This window comes from Mobula birostris, chromosome 2 (genome assembly GCF_030028105.1).
Source record: "Mobula birostris isolate sMobBir1 chromosome 2, sMobBir1.hap1, whole genome shotgun sequence".
In the NCBI taxonomy this organism is placed as follows: Eukaryota; Metazoa; Chordata; class Chondrichthyes; order Myliobatiformes; family Myliobatidae; genus Mobula; species Mobula birostris.
Window position 1 is genome coordinate 69,137,426 of NC_092371.1, and position 12,946 is coordinate 69,150,371.

The window sequence follows — 12,946 nt, forward strand, 5'->3', positions numbered from 1 at the left end:
AACTGAAGCGCTCCTGTGCATATTGCCTTTGTAATAATATCATTTTGAAATTATTATAATAAAATTTTGATATCATACAAACATAATTTTGAAGTCTATGCTAATATAATTGTGAAATACCCTGTAATTAATTGTGTTAATAAACATAATCCATAAATTTTCTAAATAATAAACACACCACAACCTTTACTTTGAAACATTTTAGAGCTTCAACATGTTTATATCGTCAGTGTTTCAAGTTACAACACTCTTACAAATTGTGACATAAACACAGAATGGAAGTTGGTAACTCATTGTTTAAAAACCTCTAACGCCATCTAATCAAGCTTTTCATGCTGGCTGTGCAGTCATATGAATTTAATCAAATGCAAATCCTGATATAGACTAGAAATAGAATATTCGGATGATCTAATGAGGATTGAGACCCAACTTTCATCTGGATGTGAAATTAATCTGGACAGTTTTTATAGATAATGGATTTGTAATAAAGACAGATGAGAAAAGGTTCATGAAATGTGAAAGATTTTCCTTGTTCTGTATTTCATTATACTCTTCAATTAATAAATAAGATCAAAAGTATCTGATCTTTCAATTTTCATTCTAAATATTCATAATATGCATACTACAAAATGAAACGTTTAAAATACTGCTCAGCTTTTAGGCCGTGTAAAATTTCCTGCTCAAAGCAATGATTAGTCTGTGCAGTTGAAAAAGAGGGAACGTTGCTCATGTCCCTCTAAACCTTTCCTATCAAGATACCAGTCCAACTGTTTTTGGAATGGTGTAATTGTACCAACTTCTACCACTTCCTCTGGCAACTCCTTCCTCTGTGTGGAAAATTTGTCTCTCAGGTTCATATTAAATCTCATTTTAAACCTTTGCCCTCTTGTTTTGAATCCCTTTACTTTGGGGAGAGTGGGGGGAAGATGACCATTCACTTTATCCTTACTCCTCATAATTTTATAAACCTCTGTTGAGTAACCTGTCAGCCCCCTATGCAACAGGGATAAACTCCGAACCTCCTCTTGTAACTCAAACCCTCAGTCCTGGTAACATCCTTGTAAATCTACTTTTGTATCCTTTCCGGTTTAATGATGTTAAGGTCACTAAAGATACAGCTAGGTTTACTGGACTGATTACAGGGATGAGGAGGAATGAATTATAGAAAGATAAGAAAAGTAATAGTTTGCAGAAGGGAACATCAATAACCTTTACCCCTATTTACAACTCATTAAAGACAGCTGCGAATCCTCTGCAAGCTAGGGATTCAAGTAGCCCATATTTTACCATACATTATTTTGTGTTCCTGTAGTAGGTTAACTTTCATTTCAACTTTAGCTTTTCAACTTTCATTTCCCATCAAAAAATACTGACTGCTGTTGTTTGGATGAAAAACTAAGACCCCATCTGCTCCCCCTGCTGGATACAAGATTCCTTGTTATTACTTTGGAGAGCTGAGATAATTATTCCATTTTCCTATGCATTGTAAAATACTCAACTAAGTCAGTAAAGTTTATCAGAATAATTACTCCATTACTGTTTATGGGAACTTGATGCTTGTATTTGCCTGGGTAACAAATACATACCCTTAAACTGCTAAAATATCTAGGATATCCCTATATCATAAAAGGCTCTATGTAATAGCAAGTACACAGTTTTCTTTCTAAAGTTGACTGAATATATAAAATGTTGGACTGTCAAATTCCTGAGTGACACATTAATGACCAAAGTTTGGACTATTTTTAAAGAAATGCCCATGTTGATAAGAAAGTTTGTAAAACCCTTGCATTCTTCAGGTGTGATTGGAAATTTAAGAGATACTACAGAGGTGGACCATGTGACTATTATGAAAGGTATAATAGCATTTTTATTTACTGATTGTATTAAAATATTCTGTTACTATCTACTCACAATTCCTTTCATCACTAGTTTTAGACAAATTGAATAATCTTCAAGTTTACAAGAGAATTATGTTACATATCTGTAAATTCTATGCTTTAATTGTAGAGTTGTATAGTTAAAGGCTACTATTTCATGATTAATGTAGGTCAGTGTGTCAGCCAAGTACTTTAAGCAGTGGAAACCTAAAACTGATTTATGGCTGATGAGTTGAAGAAATGTAGCCATCTGCTGGCAGGGATTCAAACTGCATGATTAAAAAAAATAAATTCTAAATTTGTATCAACTTCAATTATGTACTAGTTAGTCAATTATAAACACAGTCCACTTTGTAGAAAAGTTGTTTAATTTTAGTGGTGGTAGTTAGATAGGGAATAGAATTATGCAAGCCAAACACTTTGAACATTAACATCTGTAATGGCTGCATAAAGAATGCATACAAATTCAGAGGCATTTTAACATTAGAAGTCTTCCTTCATAATCTCATTCTGCTGATGCTGACAAGCCACACGTACATTTGATTTAAGAAGTTCTCTGAATAACTTGCTATCAGTAGCAGTTTATTGCATTGTGTTGCCCTTGGGTTGAAATATACAATTATTTCTGATGCAACCTGGTACTCTTTATTTCCTCCATTCTCCACGGTGGGACATTAAACAGATTACTTATGAGAGTCGCCTACTCTACAATGACTTGTTTCCTAGCTCCAACTTAAAATGTAGTCTGGTGATTCTGGAGGTATAAGAAATAGGCTGGTGAAATGAGGTCAAAAGCTTTAAGTCTTTGCTGTTAAGTAACAGTAGTTTTAGGATCAATTTTTTTTACTTCAGTTAAGAAAACATTTTTCTCATATTTGTAATTTTAATATATTGGAAATTTGATTCTTATTGTGATTTCTGGATTGGTTGCCATTTAAAAATGAGAAATTGATTTTTTTTTTCAATTACGAAAAAGCAAAAAAAGTTAGGTAGATACTACAATTTAGCCAAGTAGGTTACCTCACATTTGCCTAGATTAAACTGTATCTGCCATTTTTCAGCCCACATAACCAAAATATTGATACTCTCTCTGCAGTCTAAGGTACTCTTAGACTGCACAGAGTTAAGTGCACTAAGATCTGGAAGTTCACATCCTAGATGACCTCACCTAGTCCCTCCCTGAATAAGAAGGCACAGTGGTGCCTCCTCTTCCTAAGAAAATTGAGGCAAGCAAGGCTCCTACACCCCCCCCCCCATCTTAACTGCATTTTACAGGAGCACCGTTGAGAGCATCCTGATCTCCATCTGGTATGGGAGCAGTCAAGCATTGGACCAGAAGTCTCAACAAAGAAAAGTGAGAACAGCTGGGAGCATCATGAGGGTCTCCCTACCAGCTATCAGGGACATTATCAGGAGGGCTGCATACACAGGGCCCTTAGATTTATTAAGGATCCCACCAATCCATCCAGTATCCTCTTTGATTTCCTACCATCAGGTGGGAGATTATGATGCATAAAGACAACAGTCAGGATGAGAAACAGTTTCTTCCCCCTGGCCATTAAGCTTCTGAACTCCCAGCTGCATCATATTTGAAGTATCACTGGTTAATCTACTTTGTACATTACATTATTTAATATTAATGTACTTTAGTTTGTTATTTATGTGTGATTCATCTATAGCTTTTATCTTTACCTTCATAAGTTATCGTGTGTTATATGCTTTACACCCTGGTTTGGAGAAACGTTCCATTTCTATATACATTATATATTCCTATGCATGGGTTCCACCATCATCCTCTGTCCCCTGATTCCTCAGCAAATGAATCACTGTTCTTCCATGTTAAATGGCTTTTGAAAGTACCATCGGTCTCAGAATGTACTACTTTCTCCATCATTATTGACCAAGGTTGCTCAATCTTTGTCTTTCTTGGTTATTGCATGACTGTCACGTCTTCCAATCCTGTCATGGTTGCATGCATGACCATAGGAGATGTGAATGCTTGTCTCTATTTGTCTATTGTCCTGCCTGTTGATCTAAATGCTTAGTCCACTTTAGCCAACTCCTTACAAATTACTCTGTAATTCCCCTTAAGTTTACGTAGTTGTTTCAGATTCAAGCCTTTCAGTCTTAAGCTGAGTACTAAATTCTTTCATGATATGATCATTTATTAAACCTGTTTCATTACACATTACCAGATCCAAGTAACCAATATTTCGTGGTCTATTCTTTTTCATGGTTACCATTTCCAATTTATTTAATGAAGATTAAAGTCATCCATAATTAATGCACCATTTTTTCCTGATATGTGGTTTTCTACCCAACCTCTTTTATTTATCTTGCTATTTTCACTTCCTCCAAATGAATATGACATTTTCTGAGCCTTGATCATCTTTCAAAACTGTACTTGTTTCACTCATTTTATAGAACTTCCCCACTTTCTTTCCTGCCTGTCCTCAAATATCCCTGAATATTGAGTTTGTATTTTTGATCTCCTTGTAACCATGTTTCTGTATCACTAATAGATCACTCCCCACTTATCTCTATTTGTGTGTTCATTGATTTTGTTTTGGATACCAGATACAATTAGATATAGAACTCTTAATTTACAAACGTAGTTTTATTACCATCATGTCTTTAATTGCATCTCTGCAAAGCAAGTAATCCAGGTCCTGCCTATGTGTAACGTGTCCAGCTGTTCAGGTTCCATCTTCCCTAGAACCACTCACTGTATCTTGCAAATCGAAATCCCACTCTCCTACATCAACCTTGTGGTCACGTCATTTCTGTCCTTCAAGGTCTGCTCCTACTAGTTTGTAGCATTGATGTCACTACCTACAAGTTGTGAAGAACATAGTTGCTGGACTGGACCCTTGGCAGGTGGTGAATGAACTAACCTGAGAGACAAATTGACGTGACCTTGTCCTTGCCAGTCTTCCTGCAGTAGATGCATTCAACCATGACACGATTGGTAGTCCTTGTGGAGTTAAAGTCCACTGTTCATGGCCATTCTCCATCAGATTGAATTGAACAATAATTGTGCTGAATAGGAAAGGGCAGATCACGCAGCTCTAACTGAGGCACTCTGGACCAGCTGTAACAGTAGATATATTAATCATCATAACTTTAATCCATTGGAATCAGTTGGTTGATTTGTGAAGTATCGTGTACTTCTTGGAGTGCACCATCAACTGCACGTTAAACAAATATACACACAGCCATCTTCACTCTGTGGGCCACTTCTTCAGAATGAAGATCATCATCCTCGACCTCGAAGGATAGCCATGACGAAGTCTTATAGCCTGGCATAGTCCTTATTCTGTCCGTATGATCAAGCCTGTATCAATAGAAAGTGCAGAAGGACATGGCTAGTGCAGGATGATGCTTACTTAAAAATGATCCATGTGCACGGTGTACTGTAATAACTCTCCAGGCTTCTCTACAAATCAGGAAGGACCTGGGCAGTAAGCACGTAGGACACTGCCACCTCCACACACCATCTTAGCTGGAAATATAACATTATTTTTTTTTTCTTGTTGCTGGGTCTAAAACTTCAGAACATTCAAAATTTTGAATCCAAATGAACACCATGCCCATACCTAGTACTGACTGAACTGTGAGCTCATGGGCAATCACACCCTCAAATTTGGAAATTGCATTTTCTTTGGCATACTTTTTCCTACACACAGTAACTAATTCTTTACTTCACAATTCCTCCTGCTATTACTTTCTCTTAAGTTTGAGACACTTTTAAACAAAATTGTTAACTCTTAAAATAAAAACAAAATATTGGAACTGATCAGCTGATCTGAAAGCATCTGTGGAAAGAGAACCATTTCATTTCAGGATGAAGATCGTTTTTCAGAGTTCAAAGTAAGTTTATTATCAAGGTGCATATCTCACCACGTACTACCCTGAAATTCATTTTCTTGCAGGCATTCTCAGTAAATACAATGAAACACCATGGAATCAATGAAAAATAGCACACAAGATGGACAATGTGCAAAATACAACAAACCCTGCAAATACAAAAAGTAAAACAAATAAACAAAACAATAATAAGTAAATAAATAAATAAATAATATCAAGAACATGAGATGAAAAGTCCTTGAAAGTGAGTCCACAGGTTGTGGGAACAGTTCAGTGATGGGCAAGCGAAGTTGTGTGAAGTTACCCCCTCTGGTGGTGTGGGTCCTGAGGCTCCTGTACCACCTCCCTGAACTATTTTGGGTGGTTGTAGTCCTTTATGTTTTGTTTCAGATTGCAAGCTAATGCTTTGTTTACATCTATGTGGAGAATCTTGGGGCATTTTCCAATGTTAATTCTACTGTGTTTGTAGATGTTATTTTTGATTTCTTATTTTATTATTTGAATAGAAAATTTAACAATGCGAAGTGATTGCTGCCAGCTGGGCATGTACCTGCATGAATCATTGCTTTCAGAAAAGAAAATCAGAAAGGATTGAATTGCCCAACAAATTGTTTTTTTTATTGTGAATTAAAATAAAAACAATATATTAAAAAGATTACTTCATACTGAAGTTAAAGTTTCTTCTTCCCAAGGCTGACTCCTGTGTGTGTAAACTTAATTTTCTGTAGAAAAGGCTTTTTAGTTCTACAGTACTGTACCTTTCTCGCTATTAAATGCTTAAATGTTCTACAGGAAACAATGGAAAATGTGAAGAAATGCAAAAACTTTCTGTCTACGTTGATCAAGTTAGCTTCAAGCGGTAAACAGTCAACTGAAACAGCTGCCAATGTCAAAGAACTGGTGCAAAATTTACTGGTAAGAAAGCATATTGCAAATGTTTCTGCATTAATATAATTGGAAAACTAAACCATATGTCTTGGAATTGTAGGTAATGAATGGCAAATACTTTTTTCATAGATTTGAGCAGAAATTCTAAAGAAGAATTGATTCATTTCCCTGAAATAGAAGATGATAAAGGACAATGGGGAAAGGGCAGAGCATAGAGAATAGTTTAGTTTATTGAACTAGAGAAGAACACTGTAGGACAGAAGTTTTTATTTTGTGTGTGAGTATTTATGTCTTCTGTTTAAGATGATATACTAATGAAATATGTTGGGTAAACTTATGCATCATACTCAAGGCATGAAGGTACCAAACTGTTTGTTAAGTATTTGAGTGAGGCATTGAAACACTCAAAGCATGAAGTTCTAAGGCTTCCACGGCCTTTAGAATCTTTTGGATCCTCTTTTAAGCATTACAGACAAGTTGTCTGTAATGTGTATAGAATAAAATTCGGCTAAGTTTTCTTCAATAGGTAAATAATATAACAGATCAAAAGAAACATTCACCTGTGCATAAAAGCTCCATTATTCAGACTGGCAGTTCATATTTCTTATTATTATATGGTTACTTTCCAATTTAAAGAAGTCATGTTGATTTTCTGATCAAAATCTGACGATGTTTAGAATTTATCTAATTTGGAAAAAATATGTGGCATTATTTTAGATGGTAAAAGCCATTTTCAGACTGATGTTTCACAAAAGAAATGATGTATTGTGCAAGTGCATGAACTATCTACCATTAACTGTGAAACTGCATCAGCCCTAGAGAAATCAAATGTGCAGAATTGCCTACCAAGGAGATTCTCACCTTTATTAAAATATAACAGTTGATGCTATTGAATACTAAATAAGAACAATCACTGAATTATTTTCCTTACAGAATACCAAATTGTCTGTTGAAATTGGAAATGTCCTCAACGTGTTGAAATCAATTTCAGTTTTACTCTTTTCATTTTATAGGATGGGAAAATTGATGCTGAAGACTTTACAAGCCGGTTATATAGAGAGCTCAATTCATCACCTCAACCATACCTTGTGCCTTTCCTGAAGGTAATTTATAGTTTGCCTGACAATGATCCATCCAAACTTTTTGTATTTGAAAGAGGTGTTTTTTGTGTCCTGCCTGATAAATTCATTGAGCAAACACACAAAATACTCAACAAGTCAGGCATAATGAATGGAGGGGAATAAACAGTCAACGTTTCGGACTGAGACTCTTTATAGGGGCTCGAAACGTTGACTGTATTCCCCTTCATAGATGCTTCCAGACTTGCTGAATTCCTCCATATTTTATGTGTGTGGCTCAGGATTTCCAGCACCTGCAGAGTCCCTTGTGTTTATGATAAATTCAATTTTGCTTGGGAACAAAACCAGCATTTGCAGTATTTGAAAACTAGATAACTTGTTTTCTATTATGTAGACTAAGATATAATCATTCTTCAATATCAGACTTAGTCAGCAAAATTCTATCAATTATTGTGAACAAAATCTCCTCTCTTCCCACCCCATCACACCCATTCTCCTGTAGAAAAAGTATGTGCATTATATTTATTTTACATTTTATTTCCAGTTGGGTTTCTTTCAGTAAATTTTCAATAAATCCCCCTGTTAGTTTCAAAGGGGAATAAAGTTACTTTTTGTATTGATGTGTACGAACTAAGAAATAGAGCACCTAATCTGCTCTTTCATCCATTATTATGGGTATGATTTGATAATAATGTACATGTCTTGTGTGTTTATATAGCAGAAGGTTTCCTCTAAAAGTTTTTTTTCCTGTCCCAGCTTCTAAAAATGTACATTGTTAAACTAGTACATGAGAAATTGAGTGTAGCCGGTCCTGTTCTTTGGAGTATCAGGAACCCAACTTAAAAAGGAAAATAAGACCTCAAATGCTGAAAGTCAGAAATGAAGCTAGTAAATGCTTCTAATATTAGTGGATCAGGCACCATCTGTGGAAGAGAAATGGATTTAACATTTCGGGTTTGTAATAGTTGAATTACTTTAAACCAGGGATTCTTAACCTTTCTTTATACCGTGGACTCCTTTGGCAGTCCAGTGAAGCCGGTGGACCCCTTCTCAGAATATTGTGTTTAAATATATGAAATAAAATACGTAGGATTACAAAAGAAACCAATTATTTTGAAATACAGTTGCATAAAAACATAGAAAACCTACAGCACAATACAGGCCCTTCGGCCCACAAAGTTGTGCCGAACATATCCCTACCTTAGAAATTACTAGGCTTACTCGTAGCCCTCTATTTTTCTAAGCTCCCTGTACCTATCCAAAAGTCTTGTAAAAAACCCTATTGTATCCACCTCCACCACGGTTGCCAGCAGCCCATTCCACGTACTCACCACTCTCTGCATTAAATAAATAAATAAATACATACATACATACCCCCTGACATCTCCCCTGTGCCTACTCCCCAGCACCTTAAACCTGTGTCCTCTTGCGGCAATCATTTCAGCCCTGGGAAAAAGCCTCTGACTATCCACACGTTACCAAACAGTTGGTTTGTTGCCTGCATTCATAATTAAAGGAAATGCTAAATTTTTGTTAGAGGGTAGTGAAAATAAAGATGTAATTCTTTTCCCCATCCGAGTTCACAGACACCCTGGACACCGTGGACGCCAGGTTAAGAACCATTGCTTTAAACCAAGTATTCAGGAATTGGTGGCATTTTCAAGTTTTAAAAAATCTAATTAGTGCCAGGAAGATATAAAGAATAGGAGTAGGAATGGGGTATATGTCCACTGGAATGTCCTACACATTCAATTAGATCCTGTTTGGTCTGAACTTGTTCTTGACTGCATTTTCTTGTCTGTTTCCCAAATCCCATAGATCCAAAGTCTGTCTAATTTGGCCTTGAATATATTGGATGATCTAGCCTCTACAAATCTCTCTAACAGACAATTCCAGAGATTCACAACGATATTACAAATTTTGAGAATGCTACATTTTGAAATCTGGTTCTATATTCCTCCCAAGATGAAACTTCCTCCATGTCAACCCTTTCAAAATATCTCATATTTTTATAAGATCACCTCCCACTCTTGTGAGGTGTTGTGGCACTCACCTGCTTAGAATATGTCATGTAGGACAATTTTGTCACAGAAATCAACGAGTGAAATTTCTAAATTACCTACATTACAAGTTTATCTCTCTCTCTCTAAGTAAGGAGATCATAACTGTATGCAGTACTCTGTGGTCTCACCAATATCCTGCATTATTGTAGTAACATTACCTACTTTTCTACTCCATTCTCTTGTCAAAGAAAGACAGCATTGAAGGATGACAACATTTTAGTGAACACATGGATGGGGGAATGTGGAGGGATGTGATCCAGCTATGAGTTGATGGGACTAGGCAAAATAACAGTTCCGCACAGACAAGATGGGCTGAAAGGCCTAGTTCTGTCTGTAGTGCTCTGTAACATTCTGTTAGCCTTCCTAACTATGATAACACCTTGCTTAAAGTTTTTTTAAAAAATCATACTATGATTAGTTGAAAAGTTTAACTGTTCTGTGCATTCTTAGCGGAGCTTGCCAGCCTTGCGCCAACTCACTCAGGACTCGCAGGCTTTTATTCAGCAAAGTCAACAACAATCCTCAACTCCAACCACAACGGCATTGACAGCAGTGGTACTAGGAAACACTGTTCAGCAGCGGCCTGTAGTACGGACAACTACTTCTACAGCTACAGTAACCAGCACTCTCCAACATCCAGTGTTAAGTTTAGCACAACCTGGACAGTCAGTACAAGCTGGCAAGGTAAGTCAAAGGAACACAACTAATCCATAGGGCCATCTGTGCACCTAGGGTGCCTCAGGCTCCCTTACTTTCAGATTTGTGTAGACCTTTTCACCAGAGGCTGCCTTGGAGAGGTTTTCTAAGTAAATTATTATCTGCTTGAAGTTGTGGTTGAGAAATCAGCTGAACAGTATTGTCAGCAGATATCAAACAATATCTTGTAACATAATATGGAATTAAAGGTGATTGAACAGTTTCAGTTACATAACATTTCATATCCTGTTTGGTTTAGCTTTAGTGTAGGAAGATTATGATCTAAAATGTTATAAAAATGCTGATTTTTTTTTAATGCTAGGTTCATGCTTGTATATTTTCATATTTGTATGCCTCTTCAGGTGTTTCAACAGCAGCAAGGAACGCTGGCCAGACCGCAAGTAACTCTGACACAGACACCCATGGTAACACTTAGACAACCTCACAATCGCATCATGTTAACTGCACCTTCACAGGTGCAATTGAAGCAACTTCAGACAGGTAAACCTAAATATTATTATTTCTCTTAAAATAGAAAATTAAATATGCAGAATAATTATGGATTGTGTCTATACTGTTCCATAACTGTTTTACTTCATAGACTTCAGTTCAGCATTCAACACAATCATTCCTCAGAAACTGATTGGAAAGCTGAGCCTACTGGGCCCAAACTCCTCCCTCTGCAACTGGATTCTAGACTTCCTGACTGGGAGATCTCAGTCGGTCCGGATTGGAAGCAGCATCTCCAACACCATCACACTGAGCACGGGGGTCCCCCGGGGCTGTGTGCTCAGTCCACTGCTGTTCACTCTGCTGACCCATGACTGTGCTGCAACACACAGCTCGAACCACATCATCAAGTTCACCGATGACATGACCGTGGTGGGTCTCATCAGCAAGAACGATGAGTCAGCATACAGAGAGGAGGTGCAGCAGCGAGCGGACTGCTGCAGAGCGAATAGCCTGTCTCTGAATGTGAACAAAACAAAAGAGATGGTTGTTGACTTCAGGAGGACACAGAGCGACCACTCTCCGCTGAACATCGATGACTCCTCTGTTGCGATCGTTAAGAGCACCAAATTTCTTGGTGTTCACCTGCTGGAGAATCTCACCTGGTCCCTCAACACCAGCTCCATAGCAAAGAAAGCCCAGCAGCGTCTCTACTTTCTGTGAAGGCTGAGAAAAGTCCATCTCCCACCCCCCATCCTCACCCCATTCTACAGTGGTTATATTGAGAGCATCCTGAGCAGCTGCATCACTGCCTGGTTCGGAAATTGCACCAACTCGGATCGTAAGACCCTGCAGCGGATAGTGAGGTCAGCTGAGAAGATCATCTGGGTCTCTGTTCCCGCCATTACACCACACGCTGCATCTGTAAAGCAAACAGCATTATGAAGGATCCCATGCACCCCTCATACAAACTCTTCTCCCTCCTGCCATCTGGCAAAAGGCACCGAAGCATTCGGGCTGTCACGACCAGACTATGTAACAGTTTCTTCCCCCAAGCCATCAGACTCCCCAATACCCAGAGCCTGGACTGACACCAACCTACTGGCCTCTACTGTGCCTATTGTCTTGTTTATTATTTATGGTAATGCCTGCACTGTTTTTGTGCACTTTATGCAGTCCTGGGTAGGTCTGTAGTCTAGTGTAGCTTTTGTGTTGTTTTACGTAGTTCAGTGTAGTTTTTGTGTTGTTTCATGTAGCACCATGGTCCTGTCTCGTTTTTACTGTGTACTGTACCAGCAGTTATGGTCAAAATGACAATAAAAAGTGACTTGACTTGACTTGACTTGCTGTCCTTTAAACATGCAGAGTAGGATGTCAATAGAACTGAATTTCAAATGTGGAGTTGAATGCACTAAATATTTCCACATCACTTGATACAAAACATCTTGACCTTGCTAATACAAGTTATTAATTTTGACAGCCAGAGTGACCCTTAACCATCTTGCATTGTCATAAAACTGTACATTGCAGTGTCTGAATAGGTTCTTTCACAACTTAAGTAATAATGTTTTAGCATATTGAGGAACTTCTGTTGTTAACACAAGATAATATATAGAAAATATACCTGGCTTAATACAAGGATGAATGATAGAAATTTCCCTAGCTGCCAAAGTGTATTCATCCTCAAACATCCTAAGCGTGATAGCTTGTTGTACAAAGTTTTATGTGCCTATGATTTAGACATTTACAACAATTTTTAGTTTAGTAATATATTGTAACCATTGGAGATATAAAAAAGTTGATTAATCCACCTAAGTTCTCCTTAATTTTACAGTTCCTGTTATGAAACCAACAGTGGTGCCAGGAAGTAAAGCTGGTTTGACTTATTCTGTCCAGACGTCAGTTGTTCAAAAGAACAAGCTTAAAGAAGCGGCAGCGGCAGCAGCAGGTGGTTCTTTCAGGTGAGATGTTTGAGTATAAACTCACAAAGTTAAAGATGGAAAACAGTGATACAAAATCTCAATGT

At 37.4% G+C, this 12,946-nt stretch overlaps 1 protein-coding gene across 1 annotated transcript in view; it reads left to right on the plus strand.

Annotated features, from left to right (window-relative positions):
- Nucleotides 1-12,946, plus strand: part of LOC140187312 (transcription initiation factor TFIID subunit 4-like) — a 105,466-nt gene that overhangs the window by 71,415 nt on the left and 21,105 nt on the right. The window contains exons 5-9 of the mRNA XM_072242487.1: nt 6,537-6,659; nt 7,646-7,735; nt 10,225-10,458; nt 10,833-10,971; nt 12,755-12,881. Coding sequence (XP_072098588.1) covers nt 6,537-6,659; nt 7,646-7,735; nt 10,225-10,458; nt 10,833-10,971; nt 12,755-12,881 — 713 coding nt within the window. The remainder of the gene's footprint in view (nt 1-6,536; nt 6,660-7,645; nt 7,736-10,224; nt 10,459-10,832; nt 10,972-12,754; nt 12,882-12,946) is intronic.